We start from the raw sequence: 21276 nt of genomic DNA, 5'->3' as shown, positions 1-21276 counted from the left end.
CTGTGTGGGAAATGCGCGAGTGAGAAAACAAAATGTTCAGCTGGTTTCCTGTAGGCTGACTCACTTTGTACCATTGGCTGCGGTGTTGCCTAACGTCGTCACGTTGTTCTTTCATTACGTAAGATCACAGAGCCACGCCACGCCCTCTGATTAAATTATAATACATGAAGAATCTCTGGTTTCTCTGTTGATACTTATTAATAGCATGAGAAGCTGTCGTGTTATGACGTGATGTCATGACTGTAATATGTAGGTCAGGTTTTCCTGAAGAACATTAATCCATCAGTTGTCAAAACATGTCCAAATGTAAGACTGGACAGAGAAACCTTTTTGAATCAATCTCAAAACATTTTGACCTTTGGAAACCTTTTATAACCAAGTCATTAATATTGTTGAAATGGATTTAAACAACCATATCAAGTAGAAAACAAAGACCGAACACTACGAGGATTCATGTCTAAATGTTGCTGTTATGGTTTTGTATTGGGGTCCAGCTTTTAAAATCAAGATTACAATTGAATATTCCCCACTGTCGTATACTGAGACTTGAAATCCTTATGTGATCCATGGAAAGTCAATCTTTATCTGTTTGTATAAACCTGTTTTTATGACAGGAAATGAGGGGAGGAGAGAGTGGGGAAGGCAAGCGTCAAAAGATCCTGGCTGTGAGTGGCACCTGCAACCACGGGTCAAAGACTATAGTCTCTAAATATCAGGCGCTTAATATTTGATTTACTGGCTTCCGTGATAGAAATAAAGCCTAAACTTTCTGCTCTTAAGTGTGTGAGTATACTGAGTTCTGTAAATGTTCTGACAAATTATTTTATCTTTTTCATTAAAAGTAAAACATATCTCTTCAATTGATGTAAGAAAATAATAGTTTAAAATAATGTTTTCATTAAAGACTAATAAACATTGTCATACACATAAGATTATTGTTTTAAATATTGAGCAACTTTTATTTTGGATGAATAATGCATGAATCTGTAGATTTTCTCATGAACCATTCGTCCTATAAAACACCATTGTCCTATGCTTTCCTAAAGTCCAAGATGTTGAACATAACTGGTTGTTTAATCATTTAAATTACATGTTTTTATCACAAACGTAAAGTGTCATAACTGTTGAGAATGTGTATATTTTTGCACAAAACAACCTGATTTGAAGTGCTTTCGCACTCCTACTTTAAACATTTGACCAAAGTATTTAAATATTACTAATGATGACAAACATTGTGATTTGATGAGCCTTACTGCGACCAGATATTAAGTCAACTCGCTGGAATTCATTTCCTTAAATAGAGATGTTTTTTTTTTATTCATGTTTATTTTGTTTGTTTTTTATTCTCAGAAACACAACCGACATGACTGACAGACTCCACCACATTTTTTAAATAACTCCAGTCCAGATTAACATTTTACACTGTGACACCCACGAACCATCTATGGGTTCATTACAGTCTGGCACTGTACATAAATAAAGGTTAAAGGAGGAATTTTACCACCAAAAAGATGCAAACAATCACACATTTGTCTGAACAGCTTAATTTACTGCATTCATATCAACATAGAGCAACATATTCAAAATGCTGTACAAACAATTGATCATAGAAATCAGCTTAGAAAAGCTGTTTTAAAAAAACAACTAATTAAAAGCTTTTTACACAAGTCTGCCACCAATTCTTTTCACATTGTCATTGGATGAAAATAATATTTACCTAAAATAAAAACACATATCCAATTAATCACCCGATACCTAAAATGTTACAAGATCCACTGGCTCTTCTGTGTGTGCATCTTCCTGCTGCTGGGGGCTTGTGTCTGCCGTTTCTGCATCCTCATGATCACCTAAAAAAAACCCAGAGGGATATGTTGACACAACAGAACATCTATACTCTTACTCTACTCTTAAAATTTTGGGGGTAGTTTTTCTATAAGACACATCATGTAAAGCGCTTACTTGACGGGATTCGGTGTATCTGTACGAGTGTGGTTTGGTGTCCATTTGTTGTTGGAGGTAGACGTGGAACAGCAGCTTGAAAAATCTGCTCGTCGTCAGACTCCACCAGACTCAGCACGTCTCCTCTGTCCTCCTCCATTTGCCTGCAGAGCAGAGATATTATTAATGTTTATTCTATTCAAGAAGGGACAATAAACGATCATTAGCATTTGACCAAACAGGATAAGTTTTATCTGCATTCCCTGGCAGGTAAGTGTCTTCTTAAATGTGACAGCAGCAAAGCTACATTATCATACATACCTGATACTCTTTCACCCTGGTACACACAAATCTCTGTTGCTAAAAGCATCCCAGGAAGTTATTTTCTATTGTGTAAACATATGTGTCCAAATTCCATGCAGGGTTATGGAGGTATTAAGCCCTGGGTGCTTTCACGGTAGAAAAGGGATGACAGTTACGGTAGTCCCTGGAGGTTTGGACCACGAGTATCTCTATATATCAACGGTTGAGGAGCAAAAAATCTAATTCAGATACACCTTATTATACTAATCAGCAGATGTCAGAAGCTAGGTGTTAAAAAATAAAGCAATTCACTATCAATTGGTGTGAAGAGGAGGTATTCTAGGTGTTCTGTTTACTTATAGATGCTAGCAGCAAAAGCAACTGCTTGATGTTGGCACATTTGTCCAAAAGTTCCCCGCAGTGGATGACTAAACATGAACGCCAACGAAAAAAAAGAAGCTCAGGCAAGTTACTTCCAATAACAACAAGTTGAGACTTTCTGTTGCTGCATCAAATTAAATTCATTTGTACTATACACATAGTACCGGTTATACTGAAATATTACAAGATGCAGCCGGTGCCTATAATAAAAAAAAAATAACTAAGACATGAAAAAGGAAGTTTTGAATCCCTTTTTTTCAATAAATGTGTCACTAAAGGGCACCGGTAGCTTAATGGTTCATGTGCGCGCCTCAAAGCGGGACCGGCCCAGGTTCAAATCCAACCTGTGGCTTCCAACTTGCACTCTCTCTCTCTCTCTCTCCCTGATTTCTGACTCTTTCCACTGCCCTGTCACTCGGAAAATAAACCTTTATTAAGAATTCAAATGTATTGGAGAAGTAAATGTGAGATTCTCACCTGAAGCCACCTCCTGAAACGAAAATAAAAAAAAACAGACAATGTTAAACTTGTATTTGTGGCTTGTTTAAGTTGATACTTTTTATGCTACAGAAAAATTATATTAAATGTTCATGTGTGTGGAGTTAGTAGTTTCTTAAGTTTGTGACTTTTGTGTGCATGTTGTAAAGATAGATGAATGTTACCCAGACATATTCTGTGCCGGCTGGAGAAAACGGTTTTAGCGATGATTGCTGCTGAGCCCATGATCAGTACGGCTATAAAGATCCCAATGATAGCGCCTGTATATGCAGAGGAGGCTGCGGAGACAAAACAACAGGAGTAGATTAGGAGGCAGAAAAGGGAGAAGCAGCAGGTTTACCAGCATTCCAGAGGTAGAGTCAACACCTGCAGAGACTGGTTCATTGTCTGAATCTCTGATCTGTTTACGTGTAGTATGAACTGTATGTTTTACTCATAGTTTGTGATTCATCCTTCCTGTGATGTTACAAATGTAATACCCTCTCCTTTCATAGATAAAACATGAATGTGCAAAAAAGCAGAAATCTCAAAGCCCTTTTCTCCCACACTCACTCCTCACAGTGAGGTAGACCTCCAGCTCTGTGACAGCGAGGGGGTTCTCGCTGCGGCAGAAGTAAACGCCTTCATCGTCCTTGGTGATGTTGACTATGGTCAGCTTCAGGACGGAACCTTCATCTGACACAATGTACTTGGATCCGGGGTTGAGTTCCTCCTGCTGCAGCCCTTTTCTCCAGGTGGTGTTTGCGGGTGGGATGGATGCGGACTCGGAGCAGATCAAGGTGACGCTCGTACCGTCCATGGCTGTGACCAGAGGCTCGCCTTCAGGAAACGGAAGCTCTGAGAGAGAGAGAGAGAGAGGGCAACATTGGACTTTTAACTAACTTGAAGCTACAGTCTGGACACAGTTAGCCGAGCGTAAACGTGGTCAATTAGTGAAAAATTAATAGTTTACCTTTGCTAAAAAGGTAAGAGAGTCTCCTAACTAACACTTATTTTTCAATCAATACAATATTAACAACATCTGAAGGGTTAAAAAGATTACATGTTTTTTCAGAGGGGTTAGCAAGACTAGTCATCAGTTTTAATACAAAGCTGTCTGTAAGTTATTTGTTGATTTATAACTGTGGTACATCAGTTAATAAGGATGGTATTTGGTTCATGATTAAATAATAATGTGTTAAAATGTTGCTTTGAGCCAGGCTAGTAGATTTGTTATCACATTTGACAGATGTACCTTCTGTTCAAAGCCCTACACTTATCAAAACATACTTACGCCTTTCAGTGCAACGCAACTGTCACACACCTTTCAGTCATCTGATTATTTACACAATCCTGTCCTGTCAAGTTAACCCTTACACTCCTGAATGACTCACTGAATGTCCAACTCTGTTGACCTCAAGGGTGGATCTCAGAGTGGGTTATCTCCAAGCGTCTGCACATAACCTAAAGTAAACCCCAGTGACATAAACCATCTGCGTGACTTATTATAACATGAAAAAAGGTCCTGGTTGTTGGGGAAAAGCCAGACAGCTCAAACAAGAATTTTTGTTTCAAAGGAGTATTCCTTTGTTTCTTGAGTGAGAAGCTGCTGCTACATTTCTTCGTGTTATTTATTATTCATGTGAGCACCAAAAACTTAATTCTGTTCCATTTAATTGCAATAGTGGGTGAGGAAAAACATGAGAAAAGCCAATGAAACCAGAACTATCTGTAAGGCAATGATTGACTGCTGCTAATGGAGAAAACATGTATGCATGTGTGTCAGTGGCCTCCAAAGTGGAAAACACATAAAAGATTTAGCAGCTGCACATCTCAGGACAGTAAAGAGGCTCATGTCACCACATCGTGCTTACTGAGGGTTAGCGAACACTCCTTCTCCTTCCCTGGAGCGAGGACCGGGTGCTGCGCCGTGCACCTCAGCGTCTGGCCCTCGGACAGCTGGGAGCGGTTCAGCTTCACCGACAGGATCTCCGTCACCTCTGATACATTCACGGGTCCTCTCCCAAGAGCTGCTGGGTCGGCCCGCTCTTCCATCCAGTGCAGTGTAGGGGGGGGATACGCTCCAAACCAGGAGCAGCTGAACAGGACGTGGGAGGGGTCCTCTGCTGGGGCCCACATACAATCAGGGTGTCTGTCTGGGACATCTAGTCATGACAAAACCAGACAAGTACTGAGCTATAGAGAAACTACAGAGAAGATTTATCACATGTCACAGAAGATTTGAAATGAGCAAAACCGGCGTCCTATCATTTCTTCTTGTATCTTTGTTGAACTCTTTTCTCATATCATTTTAGATTTATTAACAGAGAGGTTACACTATCTCTGGAAGCTCTACTGTATTTCATGACTGAGTTTTTGCAGGGTTTTTTATTTCCTTTGTAGTTGTTCCTTTATATATTTTGGTAATCAGAGACATTTGATTGTTTAAGAGGAACTACTTTACTCCAGCCTTATAATGAAGACATTTTGCAGTTTTCTGACCCTTCATTGTTTTTGTCATATTGTCTCTGTGTCTAGCTTTTTTTAATTTCTCTGTCTCAAAAATAATCTCAGCCACATTTCTTTAAATTGTGAAAGTTGGCACTGAATTCTTGTTGAGATTGTGAGTCTTATTTGCTTTTTGTTTGATCTTACAATTCCCAATCTAAACTGTACCTTTAGTTATTGTTTCTTTTGCAGCTACTTGTGTGAAGACAATACTTGTTTAAATGGGTTATCTTTTACCTAGATTTTCATTACATGGGCGAGATGCACCCCTACCTACCCATAGCTGCTGCTTTTCTTCTCCAGTTATTTACATTTTTATTTAGAATTATGTATTTTTCACATTTCAAACTAAATCTACCAGATTTTGGACTGAAGACAGTATAAAAAATGTCTAAACTATATGTGGCTCAATAATTACTTTCAATATTATATGACTAGATAAATGCAATATAATCCTCTCTAAAGATGTTATAAAACCAAGTTTGAGTCATGCAACTTCCAGGACTCCACTCAGTGCAGCCTGATTAATGAAAACAAGCATAAGTTGAAGCTGGTAAACATCAGACCTTTGGTTACAGTAGAGGATTCTGGGTAATCTGCTCGTAGTACTCACAGTAAACCAGCAGCTCTGTGTCCTTATTGACAGCCTGATGGGTGAAGGTGTTGTTGGCCGTGCAGGTGTAAAGTCCCTGGTTGCTGGGCTGGATGTTGTCTATCCTGAAGTCCAGCCAGGATCTAGAGGAGGAGGCCAGAGACTGGTTGCTGGACGTGGCTCCTCGGAAGGACCAGGTGAGCTCCTGGGTCGGGTACGAGTAGGCGGAGCAGTTAAAGGAGACGCTCGTACCCTGATGGACAGTGAGCGTCCGGTTGGAGAGGGTGGAGGCTGGACTGATGGATGTAGATACATTTTCTGGACCACCTGAAGAGGAAAAACAACAGCAATGTACAACAATTCATATTCTCAACTTTTACTCTTCTTATACGTAAAGATATTTCCCTTCATCTGTTACATTATAACACAAAAAGTAAAAAAACAAATGTGTTACATTTTAGAGGTAACTGTTAGATTATCCCACTATTTTAAGAATTGTAAATACCAATCCATCAAATAGAATAATCCACCATGAAAGCAACGATCATTCATCCTCACTTGAGGGAGACTAAAGCTGTAGTCTAACTCAACGAGCTTTATGATCATACTTCATAATAACGTGCAATGTTCACTGTTATTTTTAATTGAAGACATAAAAATCATACATTTTCGTACATTAAAATCTATTTTATTACATTAGCCAAATTTCCATGCAGGACTTTCACTTGAAATTGAGTGTTTTGACAGTTTAGTATCAGGACTTACACTACATTAAAAGGCTTTTTAAAAATTCCTCTAACATGACCTGTGAGGCATGTCTGACATGTAGAAGAACCAGTTTAAGCTACTAGACGAGGCTCTTCATTGAATCACAGTGACAGAAAGTCCCTTTTAATCTTATTGGACTTTACTTATGAACGTCCACTTACTGGCTACTTGAAGCAGCGCACGTGCCCGAAAGGTGATGTTGCCTGGCAGCGTGGAGTTGCACAGGTAGCTGCCCTCGTCTCCGGGAGTCACCCCCCGGATGTTCAGACTCCCATCTTGCAGCACTACGAGGCGCTGCTGCCCGACAGGTGAAGAAACGCCACCTGTAATGACTTCCTGTCCATTTTTCCTCCATGTAGTTAAATTCGGTGTTACGTTACCGGCGGTGTAACACGGAAGTAGAGCGACGTCCCCAGGTGCGGCTGTCACGGCCGTTTCGGCGGAGTCATCACCCGAAACTGAGGCTTAAAGAAACGAGGAAGAAAAACAACATTAGAAGGTTTTCAGACTCACTTGTGTGTGTTCTCTGGCTGTGTGACTTTAGCCTACTCACCTGTGGCTCGCAGACACAGTTGTAGAAGCGCTACAACTGTAACTATCTTCATGGCAACTTTACAATCACCTACATCGCCCTGAGAAAAAGGTAAACCAACCAAAAGGCGTCCGGTCTCAAACCTGTCTGACTAGTCCACCTGCGCAAGTCACTCTGCAGCACACAGTAACACAGTGGGCACCAGTCCGCCCATTATAAACTTCAGCAGATAGACCACAGTGAGCGCACGGTGACCGCCGACGGTAAGCCTAACATGATGATGGGACTTCAGCGTTTCCAGTGGACTGGCGTGCTTTGTTTACTAGAGCACGCTGTTACGGAAACTCCTGTGCGAATAGACCACACCCTGACCTCACCTTGTTAAAGGGGAGGCAGACATACAGGCTACCACTTGTGATACTACTTATCTCATGCAAGTAGCACGTTAGTTACAACGAGGCTACTGCAGGTTTTTTTAAAAACTGGTTAGACTATAAAACACACATAAGACTACGGACCAGACATGAGAAATGAATAATGAGGAAAGGAAGATTTTTATTTTCAATATACACTTCCAGAAAAAAGTCGAAATGTCGAGGAAAAAAAAGTCAAAATGTGCGCACAAGTTTATCTTATGCACACAAAATACTATTGCGCACAAATCACAAAATTTATTTTTTTTCTTTACTTTTTGGGACTTCACGGTCTCCGTAGAAAATGTATTGTTTTTGTTGTACTGTCCCATGCATCCTTACTGTATGTCTCATTCACCCTGAATCCGCTTTTGACACTCTGAATCAGGGGTGGGCAACTGGCGGCCCGGGGGCCACATGCGGCCCCCATCAACCCTCAACGTGGCCCTCAGTTCGATTTTTACATATCAATTAATTGGAAACACGAAGAAAACATGACAAAATCTGCCATGAAATCATGAAAACCAGAAGTATGTCCATAATAATATTTGATCACTGGTATATGTTGAGTTAAATTTGAGACATAATTGACTGTAATCGTTTTTTGTATGCTACAATTTTGCCCCCTGGCAGTGAGAATTAAATGAATGTGGCCCCTTGCTGTGAACGAAGTTGCCCATCCCTGCTCTGAATGAAGCAGGATAAGATTAACCAATACTTATTGAAAAGTAACTTTTATGTATTTTTAGTTACAGATAATTAAAAAAAAAAATAAGAGCAACATCCTATTTATCTAACGATGATGTGCTATGATTGAATCTGAAGAACTGTTACCTTAAATAAATCCTGTGTGGTGAAATTGCTTTCTTAGGTTTAAACATTTTAAATGTGATTTGTGGGTAACTCCTTGCAGTAAAGTATAAATATGACTGCCTATCAGTGCTACAAATTTGAACCTTTGTATTTCTATTGAATGTAGGCTATGTTTATACTTCTATAACGCTATTTTGTTCTGTCACTCATTTCCTGTCTTTCTCCTGTGCTACTTCTCATGATAACAAATATGAATTACACAAAGTATTTAAGAAAATGGACCAAACCTACAGCAGTTAAAATCAGCTCAATCTTTACCAGATTAAAAGTGCACACATTATTAATGTATCACCTTTTGAGATACAATAATAACAAAGGACATTGTTCAAGGGGGCAATCTTCAAGATAGCCTACTTTTTTGTTTTAACTATAAGAATATTTTTTATTTTGTTTGGCAGTATCACCAGCTGTAAGTAAATAAAATGTCTGACTTCTTATTGCAACGCTGCAGTGAAATTAAGATGAACAATGTACATGAACAGTTCCTGAAAACGTAATATTTGCATTGCAGTGTTATGGGTCAAACAAATTGAACCCATATGTCAGAAATAGTTGGTTTTTTTCAAAGTGTATATAGTTTATTATGGATTAGAGTTTAATTTACTGTGACTTTAATGTATTACTGATAAACTTTACAATAATTCCCCTGTTCAAATAAACAAACAGAAATGAGAAATCATAGACAGGTTAGTGATGCAAATCGTCTGTGTGTACCTTGTGTTTGCTTTTAAGGTCGGTAGAATGCAAATTTTAACCACTGCAATAAAAGGATATAACATGCATCCTTAATTTACTTCATGTTGCTGTAATAAACAACGATAAACACAGACCGCTTTATTTGGAGGACAGCAGGTTCATCTGCTCTAAAAAAAAGAGCATAAATTACTTTCTTTTCTTTCTAAATACTTTTATTTGATACCTCTCTCACAGCCAGAGAGCCATGGCACTGCTCTGGAAACAGAAAGTGCGTTAATGGAGCTGAAGAGCAGGAGAAGGGACGACTTCACGACAATCAATGTGTGTGTGATGAGACAGTGCCCTCTGGCGGTCACTAATAGAAATAATACTATTTTTTTGTTGTAATAATTATGTATCATAATTAGATGGATCAAGACCGGGTTTTCTCAAAAGTGGCTGGACACAAGCTGTCTTAAACAGATCAGGAACACAGTCAGCATTGATGGATACGTTTATGATGATGAGAATAGCAGGGCTAATGGCTGGCAGGACTTCTCTAAAAAAAAGAAACTGGTAAATGTGAAATGTCAATTAGGAGGACTGCTGCATGTTAGAAATAATGTCTGCCAGGTTATGCAATGTAATGGGGGTAGACTGAATTATGGCATTCAGAAAATAATTTATCGAAACAGGAGATTAAATCTGAGGTGCAATGTTGGATCTGATACAGTTGCTCTTGTTGACAAATAATATAAGATACCGTTCACAATCTTGATGAGGGGGAGATAACTGGGCGTGATTAATAGTGATTAATAATGCTAAACAGAACTCTGGGGTTGTCTTTTTTTAAAAATCAAATTTGAGGTGTAAGCCGTTCTTGCCTGGTTGAGTCTCTGAATGAGCTGATAGAAGATTAACTTTAAAGGGATACTTCACCCGTTGAAACATGAATCTGTATTGACATTGGGTCATACATGTAGTAGAAATGTGAAATACATTTTGAAGTTTCTTGGCTAAGAAAAGGCAGAAAGTGTCTTTTTGGCTCATGTGGATGAAAGACACCAAATCCCAGAATGCACAGCACCGCAGGCCACTCCCACTAAGGTCCTCTATTTCAGAATCAGAAATATTTTATTAATCCCAGAGGGAAATTCGATCGTTACAGTTTCTCCAAAATATACAGTATAGCAGTAGAAATATAGTAATAAAAACATTTACAGACATATTTACTTCAACACATGAGGCCGTTTACTCAACAGAGTCCGAGATTTCTTCCACAGCCGCGAGACGGTTGCTGCCGACAGGCCAGTCTTGTGTTGCGGCGGCCCTGGCGGCTAGTGGCTGCAGCAGCCAAGACACAAGACCGGCCTGTCGGCAGCAACCGCCTCGCTGCTAAATTTATATTTTTTCGCCATTTTCAGCTTTCTCCATAGAGCCTAGCGCTTCCAAGCAATATGGCGGATGTTAAGTTTCGATTCTGGGAGTGAGTTCCCACCCACTGATCTGTGATTGGTCTGTAGCTTCAGTGGTCGAAAATGTGACGAACTAGTGTTGTAGTTTGACCCTGGTAACCGCAACAGCTTCCAGTGACGCAAAAATCGTAATTTTGCGTCACTGGAAGCTCCTTTTCAGACTTAGAAATACACGAGCATTCATAAATACTACCAGGTTTCTAATGATAACAAGCTTAATGCAAATGGGTGAAGTATCCCTTTAAGTTTCGATATAGTAATTTGTGACGTTCAATTGTTGAAAGATTAATGGGAAAATAGACTTTCAGACTTTTTTTCCCCCCAAAAAATCATAGACCGAACAAAACACGCAAGAATTAGTCAATTGACCTCTATTTAACTCAGCATTTAACTTTGAGTTAAAAACATGCGACACCACGCAACCATACCACGCAACACACTGTAAAAATTGGCGTCACCATCCATAACATCTATGGTCATAATGGGGAAAACATCAGTACATGTACAAATATAGGAATTTAAATTTGAACCACAAGATTATAGTAACGGTAACACAAAATATTAGCTAGATAAAATCCGTTTTAGTCTTATTTGTGAAGTAAAAGAAAGATATTTTGTATTATGACGGTGCAGTTTGTAAGATAAACGCGCACAACTTTTGATGAGAGTTCTGATGTCCTAGTTGTACCCGAACGCAGCATTTCTGTCAGGTTGTGAGTGCCTACCACAAGTGAGCGGATCATAAATCGAAATGCCCGCAGATTTGAGCCAGTGGACCGGGGCTCTTGCCCTCCAGGAGGTGGAAGAAAAACCTGCACAGCCTCTGACGATTAAATACGACTCCGTGGAGATCGACGAGCTTGGCAAAGTGCTCACCCCAACACAGGTTAGTCAGCAAGCTACTGTTGTGAGCTAGACAGGCTAGCAACTCAGCTAAGTTGGCATCGTTCCTGAGTGTTATCTTTAGAACTAATGCGAACATAGCTCTTAAGATATATGCAGTATAGTTAGCACTGCTTTTTTAAAAACGATATTGTGGTTTCAGCGTGTTTGCAAATGTCTATAAACAATGATTAAAGTTGCATGACGACTTCTCCATTATGTGCGCAGCAGCAGCAGCAGCAGCAGCAGCTGTATTTTATGGATAATCGCGCCCCCAGGTGTCTGTATGTCAGAGATGCAAAAGATCTGATTCAAGCCACCAAAACCCGAAATTGATGCTCTTAATCTACGGTTTATAACAGGTTCAGAACCGACCTACCTGCATCGAGTGGGCAGGATGTGACTCCAGTAAGATGTACACTCTGGCTCTGACCGACCCTGACGCTCCCAGCAGAAAGGACCCCAAATTCAGGTGAGGAAAGAGTGACACCTGGTTTAAAACAAATAAGTGAATACATGAGGTTTGTAAGAACAAATAATAAATTTATATGTAGTAGTCCCACAGCACTCACATACTGTATCATAAGGACATATAAAGGTTTTATTTGAAGGAGTTAAAATGCAGGACATTCCTCAAGGGTCATTGTCACAGTTGAAATAGTGTTCCAACCTAAGTATTGCATTCATCAAAGAAAATGTAAATTGTATTAGTCGTCTCGTCATCACAGTATCAGGATCTCATAATTAAGAGACAGAAAATTGGCTTTTTGTACAGAAACAAATCCAAGTTTTCCATTATCGTGCAGATAAAGAAGCATTGAAGCTGTGTTCTTGTCAGTGATGGATTACGACGATGTCATTTATAGACATGCTGCAGCTTAAACTCTGAAGCCTCTGGACGCCGTATATCACTCCGCCCTCAGGTTTATAACTGGTGATCGAGGGAAGTAGGGGTGCAAAGGGTGCCGCCTTAAGTCAAGCACAATTGAAGCCATGAGCTTAAAACCTTTACATTTATATTTATCCATATTTAGGGGATATGTACATGTAGTATGTTTTTTGTCTGTTTACTTAATGGTCTGTGGCTAGTTTTTCAATTGTTGAGCACACATTTAGGTGTTTGAGAGGTTTTAACATGAGCAAATACTGTAAGTCTGATCATCCTGAAGACCAGTGCAGCATAACTAGACGTTTCTCTAGAATTCAGAGTTTTAGTTTTAATAACTTTTAACAAAGTCTCAGAGAGAGGGAGGGGAGGGGGGTGCTTTAATGGACAAGCGAGAGAAAAGGAGTGTGCCATCCTTTTTTTTTTTTTTTGTCTTTCACTAAAGGGAGTGGCATCATTTCTTGGTGGTCAACATGAAAGGTAATGATGTGTCCTCTGGCTGTGTCATGTCGGACTACGTGGGATCAGGTCCTCCAAAGGGCACAGGTAGGAGAGAGTGATGCCTACAAAAAAACCCTCCTGAACACATCTGCACATCAATAAATCTGTTGCACACTATAATTGTTGTTGTTTGTGGAATAACAGTCTGGATTTTCTGGTGAAAATTGTCAATCTGTTAGACTAAATGCAGCTTATATCAAAGTGAAATTAGATAACCCATGAATCAGTTGTTAATTTCAGACTGTGTCCCCCTCAGGTCTGCACCGGTATGTGTGGCTGGTGTACGAGCAGTCGGGTAGCCTCAACTGCTCCGAGGCCGTTCTCACTAACTGCTGTGGAGATGGTCGTGGAAAGTTCAAGATCCAGAGCTTCAGGCAGAAGTACAAGCTGGGAACCCCGTTGGCGGGAACCTGCTACCAGGCTGAGTGGGACGACTACGTCCCCAAACTGTACGAGCAGCTGGCCGGGAAATAAACAAACAGTCGGTAAAGAATTAAGTACTAGGAATTCCCGTGGAGGAAATAGGAAATTCCCAAGAAAGAACCCCAACGTAGAGCATTTGTTTTGTGTTTGTGCCACTGACAAGAATTGCTTTCCCCACTGATGCCTACAAAAAAACCTCCTGAACACATCTGCACTTCAATAAATCTGTTGCACACTATAATCGTTGTTGTTTGTGGATTTTTTGGTTCTTAAATGATAAGAGACCCATTGATCTCATGCGTACATTTAAAATAGTAAAATGATTTTGTGATCCAAGTTATTTACTATTAGAGAGAATATGACAGACCTGACGACCAGCTTACCTCTTCACTGCAAAAGTTTCATGTCAAAGACTGGATCCCTCCTGCATCTGTGTGCAGTCAGACCTCCAAACTAAGAGGTCTAATTCTACTGTCTTTTCTCCCGGTGTATACATCTTATCAAAGTTATTCTGATGACATTAGAAGTCGTATATGACATATTTACCAACACATCCTCGGTTTGTGTGATGAGCACTTTATTTACAAATATAATTAAAAGCTCTGACAGAATCATGCTTTCTTTAACCTGGAAAAAAAGAAATTAAAGTGCATGCAATAATAAAGCATCATACTGGTCTGGTTTATAAGAAAATACACAGCTTGAGTTGTGTGAAGCAAAAAAAAAAGGAAAGGAAATCAAATTAAAGTCCCATTGAAAGATGAATGAGCCTCAAATACTGAGGATGGCGTTTAAGCGCATTTAAAAATTCTTTTTGATTCAGTGACAGTTAAAATACGATACGAAAATAAGTAAAAGCTCTCCATAAATCCTTCTATACACAAATTACAATCCCCCCAAGCCCTGCCCCCCCTGAAGCCCTTTGTGCTAGCTGGGAGTTGGATTTCACATGTACTATTATTATTATTCACATTGGCTGCCAGTGCAGAGAAATCAGTACGATACACATATTGAGTACCATGATTCACTCTCCCCTCGGTAATCACCCGAAGGAGTCACATTTATCAGAAGCGTACCTCTATGTATAATGTAATATTTGTTTCTCAAAGTATCAAATTATTCAAATTTGTCATAAAAATGTCCTGATGAATAAATACCAAAAACTTGTTGAAGTAGCACAGACCAACATCGGCTGCGGAAGGCTTGGCTGTTTGATTTATCGCTTTGAGAGATTTTTTGCACCTAAAAACAAACTAGGGAAAAAAATGAATCACCTCTGAAAATATGCATGTTTGCAGAGCACTTATTTTGCTCCTCATCGAACTGGCCCTCATTTTTCTCTCCCTCCTTCTCTCGTCTTCCACTTTTAGTCACACCAAAAGTGTCGTCATTGCACAAGAAACGAGAAACACTGTGACTACGTTATCATTATTCTTACAAAAACATGACAACTACAGGATCCAGCATATTTTTTTGTCATCTTGTTACACCAAGAGGTAAGGAGGGGGAGGAAGTTTAGGTGGGTTTTCTTGGGCACTAAAACCTGCTGTCGTCTCTTTGACCGGCTCAGAAACCATCTTATTCTGGAGCCATGTTGTATTTTTTTTTTGCGTCTGTGTGTGTTTGAATGGGGGGCGTCAACAGCAGCAGTGAACACCTGCACTGTCAGGTCAGGGAAGAGGGAGGGGTGTATTGAGGCAGACGACAGACGCCCAGGGGATTATGATGATGGCAGCAGCAGCAGCGACGACAGCCCCTCATCTGTAGTCGTCCTTTGGGAGGTCCAGGGTGCCAAGGTTCCCAAAGCCCAGCCTCATGCTCTCCATGTCGAAGCTGTCGATCTCCCTCTCCTGGCGCTCCAGCAGGTGTTTGATCCGGTCGGTCCGCTCCTTCTGAAGGGAAACCAGCTCCTCTTCAATCTGCAGATACAAGACAATTCAAAATGAATACAGATATCACATAAACACCAACACGACTTATTCTATAGTTACAGGTGTCAGACTGATTAAATGTCATTGGTTCAATTTTAAAATGCTGTTAAAAACACATATTTTTATCGTATTATATTTGTATTAATTCAGGATGAGAAGCCAGCTCCTCATAATTGCTCTTTTCCTGCTGCCATAAAATAGACTTCAAATTAGTCCATCAGTTGTAGATGAGTTGGCTTTACTGTAAGGGATTTTGTAGATTAAGTTATATTATATACAAACTTTAAGTTTCCATGTTTTCTTTCTACTGGTCTTAGTTCAAAGTGCTTGATGAGAGATGTTAAGTGAGACAGTGTCATTTGTATCGCTGATTAATGTTTCAGTGTTAAGTACTGATGATGTGTCAGAGTTTTTTCCACTTCATAAATAATTATACCATTAACAACACTAACATTTGAAGTTCTCTTGTCCTTATAGGTGCAACTAGGTGCAAAAAATTTCCCCCATGGGGGATCAATAAAGTTTATCTTTATCTTTATCTTTAGATCAACAGGACAGTGAAGGGAAGACGTCAATCAAGCTTAGTCCAGACAAGCCATCACGGTAATGAAGGAGAGGTCTAATCATGCGAATGAGTAAAAACATCAGTAGATATGTGCAATGTAGAAGGAAACTCTAAGCCTCAGCAACTCCACAAATGGAGGTCGTAGCTCTCAAAGAAGGACCTTAGATGTTCAAAATATTATTCAGTAGACTGCTTCTGTCCGAGTGGATACAAAGAAAGCACACAAATCACAGACGCAGTGCATCGAAACGTTAGTCCTTTGCACCTAAATAAATTTGCCTTAAGTGATTTGTGTGCTCCAGTACTTTCTTTGGATCATGTCTGAGAGAAGAAGTCCACTGAATGATATTTTGAACATCTGTAGATCTGTATCAGAGGTGTGTAAGGACTTTCAGTGTGAATGGGAATAACCTTTTTTTATTGTTAATCTCTTGTTTGCATTTGCTGGGTCTAAACACAGAAAAGAGAAAAGCTTTGCAGTGTTGATAAGTGAAGACTGAAACAGAGATGAGTCACACTGTAACCTTTTCAAATGCTGTATTCATTGTAAGGCTTTTCTTTGTTTTCATGACACTGAAGAGCTTTTCATAACGTTTTTGCAAAGTCTTAACAGCTATGTTATATTCCTAAAAATTGAAGATTTGGCATTCCCTTGTAAATGAAGCATTTTAAAGTGCATCGTTTTTTATTGTTAAGGTGTGATTTTGTTAAGTTTGCGTCTGCAGGGGTTGTGTCGGCTGCTCTTCGAGCCGAGCTCTCACATTGACTCGGTACACACATCCACAGGTGCAGACAAAGCACTGCATGGCGCAATACGGCAATCTGGCCAACTACTGAGCATGCACAGAAAACTCCAGACTTTGACCATGAACCGAACCTGAGGACAATAGTGCTTCTGAAAAACATGACATCATCCCAGTCCCCGTGCAGTTCTGGGTGTAGCCAGTAGATGGTGGCAGACCACCATGGCTCATTCCAGACACCAGTGGAACTGGATCAGGGCGGCATTTCAAACGTCTCTTCCTTTGTTGTCGGAGTGCTGTCTACTAGACTGTGTCAATGACGTCAGTCACGTTGGAAGGAGGCGTATCTGCAAGTTTCCAATCTTATCACATGATGTTTCAATGCATGACAGGTAGTCTGAATTACCACATAACAATTCATCTCATTCTATGCCATGCAACACATTTCAGAGGGACACAACTGTGAAAAACATACACTTAGGAAGGCTTGTTGCCAGCTTGCAAAAAAGTAAGTCACTTCTTAAATGATATAGTCGATAAATTCAAAACAAATGCCACAAATTGTCAGAAGTTAGAATGACAATTTAGACTTGACACATATTCACAGCATATTTATGACACTGAATAACAGTTCTGTATTAATAGTTTCTTATTATAAATGTAGTACTATGCCAAAAATGCTCTAATAAGGAAACAATACTGTCTTGTAGAGATTTGAGCAGCATTAGGAGTGTGTGGGAGAGAAATGGCTGTCTGCTCCCTGCAGGAATAAGGCATACCACTGTCATCACCACCTGTGGCGAGTGAAATCTGTGTGTGTCTGTGTGAACTCCTTACTGTCTGTCTTGATCGCTTTTCGACGCCTGCACTGCCTGCTGAGGTGGATGCAAATGTGTATCCAGGCCTGTCTGCTTGAGCATCAGGATGTGCTAAAAAAAAGCTGCTGCACTGTTTGTATTTCTACTCATTACCACGTGTGTGTGTGTGTGTGTGTGTGTGTGTGTGTGTGTGTGTGTGTGTGTGTGTGTGTGTGTGTGTGTGTGTGTACACGTGTATGCTTCATGTTGTGAATTTTTTCATTTTATAATTGTTCATGATTAGAGATATTGTGAATGGTTTCTCCATCACTGATCAGTTGGTGACAATATCAAGACTGTGACATTTTTATGACAATCTATACTTGGCAAATGGCAAGCGGCAGAAAGTCTGCTGTTATAGAGAGGGAATATACATGATGTATCGTACAAATAGGGAATATGCAAAGTCTCTCCACAAAGGTAGTCATGAAGTTGCATTTCAGCTGATGGTAAGCCTCAAACACTTTTAGCAACTAGATACACAGCTACTAAGTGAATGACTGTGCCTTGTAAATGACTTCATAGAATGCATATTTTAAACAAGCCAACTATTCAAATATACAAGTTCTTGTGGAGCCTTGGCTAGCAGATTTTTGTAAATTTCTTTGTCAAAAGGGGACTTAGAAAAACTGTGCATGAAGAAGTTTGAATTCAACTTTGCTGAGTTCAAGGACTGGAGCTCTTAACTATAACATTTATCAAATGTAACTAACAAACCAATTTTCAGCTATTAGACAAGTTGTTTTTTTAAGGAGCTTGACTTCAATTATTCAGGACTCGTTCCTTCTATTGTGGACACTTGGAAACACTAACTTCACTATATTTCATTTAAGATGCCAGAGCATTGAAATAAATCGAATGAATGACGAGTGTTTCTTTCACCATACCTTTTGTTCCAGGTGGGCCCGGCGCAGTGACACCTTCTGCTCCAACTTCTGAAGCTCACGTTCATGCTGGGCCTCGGTCTGCATCTTGATCTTGCTCTGGTAGGCATTGAGCAGCTCCATCTCCTGCTGCAGCTGCTGCCTCAGGGCCTGGCACTCGGCTTCCTGGGCCTCATCCAGACGCAGCTGACACAGCCGACCATGGACCGCAACGTGGGAGAGGGAGGTACAAAGAGACAGAGAGAGAGAGAGAGATAGTAGATAGATTGAGTGGTTGATGATGGGGGTACATTGATAAGATACACAGAGGGAGAGAGAGAGGAGAAAGAGGGAATAGAGACAGACAGGACAGAAAGGAGGGGAGGGGAGGGGAGGGGAGGTGGTGAGGAAGGAAAAGGAGGAAAGTGGAAGGGCAACAAGGACATACAGTGGAAAGGGAGGAGTTGGAGGAAGGGTTAGAGGTTTGATTAAGACATGAGGGTTGACAAAGAGATGTAATTGAATTGAAATGTCAGAAAAAGAATAAGAGGTGAGAGCAAACAAGAAGGAAGAAAAATGAACTCATATGCAACAGTGGACATAGACACGCCATAATCTCCAACAAAGGCAACATTTTCTATCTTTAAAATTGTTCAAAAAATATTGTTCAAAAATAACAAAATCATCACATTAATGTCCCTCCACTCACTGCCTGTGAGGCCATCATCTCATTGATGCTCTGCTCATATTGCTCAGCCAGGATGGCCAGCTTGCGTGTCTGCTCATCCTTCAGGGCCTTGAGCACTGTCTTGTGGTCGGCCTTGGGCGTAATTTCCATCTGGTGGTGGCGCAGGGCCTTGTACTGCTTGGTCTGGACCTTACATGTGTCCTGAAACTGCTTCTTTATCTGCAGCTCCAGAGCCTGGTGAAGGGGACAGAGACAGACAAAAAACAATGAGGAATGATAAAGATGTTATTGAATAAAAACTTAAAGTTTCCTTTCCTTTTTTAGGCGTGCTTTAAGGATTTTGCTGCTCAGGTTTAAGGTTTAAAATAACCTCGGAGAAATGTTCTCGTCTTCATCATCCTCTAAAGCAAATCAAACGGATATGACATTCAGGGATGACTCACTTTTTATGTGCTAGCACAGTTTCTTTTTCAAATTAATTTCTTACATCCATCTTGCATCAGTGTTTTATCAAAATCTTCCAAACATAAAGGATGTTGCTCATGGCTTGCACCATCTTAGAGGTGGAACCAATTTAGCATTTCAAATACACAAGTAGAATTTTAAAAATAGGTATTGAAACAAAAGAAATCCAAAAAGGTGTATGCACCCTGCATTTTCAGCACCTTTATTCTTAAAATCTTAGATAAGAATCTTAGATTGATTCTTTGTGGACTCACTTTGAGGTTCTTGGGCTGCTGCCGGAGCTCCAGCACATGTTTGCGATGGAGTTCACGCTCCCGCCGGTTGTTGTACTCGATCTGGTTCTCCAGCTCCGTCTGGTGCTGCAGGCGGATCAAGTCCATCCGCAGCTTCTGCAGGTTCTTCAGCTGCCGGTGCTCCAGCTCCTGCATAGACTCGTCATGGCGGATCAGCATGGCGTGCTCCATCTCTTTCTGGGTTTTCTTCTTGTTCAGCTCCTGAGGGTGGAGGAGGAGAGGGGATGACATACAGTGGGGTGCTATTGATACATTTATTTAGCTTGTTTTGAATGTTAAATTCACATTTTCACATTAAGATCAATTTCTCTCTCTGTGTGTCCAGGTTAAAACACTGCCTGCCTTTTTGGACAGCTGAGAAAACAATACATACCACAACACTAAATCATGTGTACTCCTGTTTTCATGCAAACACTTCATTCTTGTATCTACTAAAACAATATAACTATCTATAAAACACAAAAACGTGACTCAGAAAATTGTGTATTTTCCTAAAGACAGCTTTTGAAGCTTCTAATAATTTGTCAGATTTACACAACAGCTTTTCAGATTATGACATTGTTGCCTTGCTTTACTCTGCAATAATCTTCTTATAGTTAATAGGGAACACCTCACAGATGTAAGGAACAATGGGCGTAATTATTAGGAAAAAACCCTGCAGTTTGCTGACAAAGACTTCTTTTGTTTTATAATCTTGTTGGGCCTGTTTACACCATCATCACAAAAAATTACCAAATAAAAAAGGGGTCAATTCTTGAATATGACATACAGTATACGGTTTGGTTAACTTGAGCTGGACAATTAACATTTAATTAATAACAATGTCCTTAAAAAATATTTTTAGACTATTAAATATTTAATTGCATGTGATGTTTTTTTTTTTGGGTTTTTTTTTAAATGTACATCCTCCGCACCTCTCGGATCTGTTCCTGCTCCACGTCGTGCCTCTTGATCATGACTTTGCGCTTGAAGCCACGGCAGTTCCTGTCGTAGAAAACCCTTTGCTGGCCGAGGAGGTGAGCCTCCTCCTCGGCCTGGGAATGTTGCATGTTCTCCTTGTGCTTGGACAGACGCTCCTGCTTCTCCTTCTTGGGTGTGCTATGGTCCTCGTTCATCTCCTGAGAAGAAACAACGTTTGAAAGTAGAGGAAAACGTTAGCCTGTTTATCTGTTAATTTAAGCTTGACTGATGGAAATGTGTGACATTATGAGTACTTTATCTGTTAAAGTGAATATCAGTTTATC

The 21276-nt window shown here is 40.1% G+C and overlaps 3 protein-coding genes across 5 annotated transcripts in view; 1 reads left to right on the top strand and 2 right to left on the bottom strand.

The window, feature by feature from the left end:
- Positions 1-1656: 1656 nt before the first annotated feature.
- On the bottom strand, positions 1657-7838 carry vsig10 (V-set and immunoglobulin domain containing 10). Its single transcript, XM_061038382.1, has 9 exons — positions 7521-7838; positions 7129-7431; positions 6221-6526; positions 4974-5264; positions 3673-3957; positions 3285-3398; positions 3100-3112; positions 1960-2102; positions 1657-1847 (listed from the first exon to the last, which is right to left on the bottom strand). The coding sequence occupies exons 1-9, from the start codon at positions 7570-7572 to the stop codon at positions 1756-1758; spliced, it is 1599 nt and encodes a 532-aa protein (XP_060894365.1). The 5' UTR covers positions 7573-7838; the 3' UTR covers positions 1657-1755.
- A 3785-nt stretch (positions 7839-11623) lies between these two features.
- On the top strand, positions 11624-13868 carry pebp1 (phosphatidylethanolamine binding protein 1). Its single transcript, XM_061038379.1, has 4 exons — positions 11624-11821; positions 12180-12289; positions 13149-13249; positions 13461-13868. The coding sequence occupies exons 1-4, from the start codon at positions 11687-11689 to the stop codon at positions 13676-13678; spliced, it is 564 nt and encodes a 187-aa protein (XP_060894362.1). The 5' UTR covers positions 11624-11686; the 3' UTR covers positions 13679-13868.
- Positions 13869-14187: 319 nt separating this feature from the next.
- Positions 14188-21276, bottom strand: part of taok3a (TAO kinase 3a) — a 77286-nt gene continuing 70197 nt past the window's right edge. For all 3 annotated transcript variants that reach the window (XM_061038376.1, XM_061038378.1, XM_061038377.1), the window contains exons 17-21: positions 20947-21150; positions 19994-20233; positions 19296-19508; positions 18611-18793; positions 14188-15546 (exon numbers count right to left, since the gene is read on the bottom strand). In XM_061038376.1, the coding sequence (XP_060894359.1) occupies positions 15385-15546; positions 18611-18793; positions 19296-19508; positions 19994-20233; positions 20947-21150 (1002 nt within the window). In that variant the 3' untranslated portion in view covers positions 14188-15384. The remainder of the gene's footprint in view (positions 15547-18610; positions 18794-19295; positions 19509-19993; positions 20234-20946; positions 21151-21276) is intronic.

This window comes from Labrus mixtus, chromosome 5 (assembly GCF_963584025.1).
Source record: "Labrus mixtus chromosome 5, fLabMix1.1, whole genome shotgun sequence".
NCBI lineage: Eukaryota > Metazoa > Chordata > Actinopteri > Labriformes > Labridae > Labrus > Labrus mixtus.
This window is presented reverse-complemented; position numbering and strand designations above follow the sequence as displayed.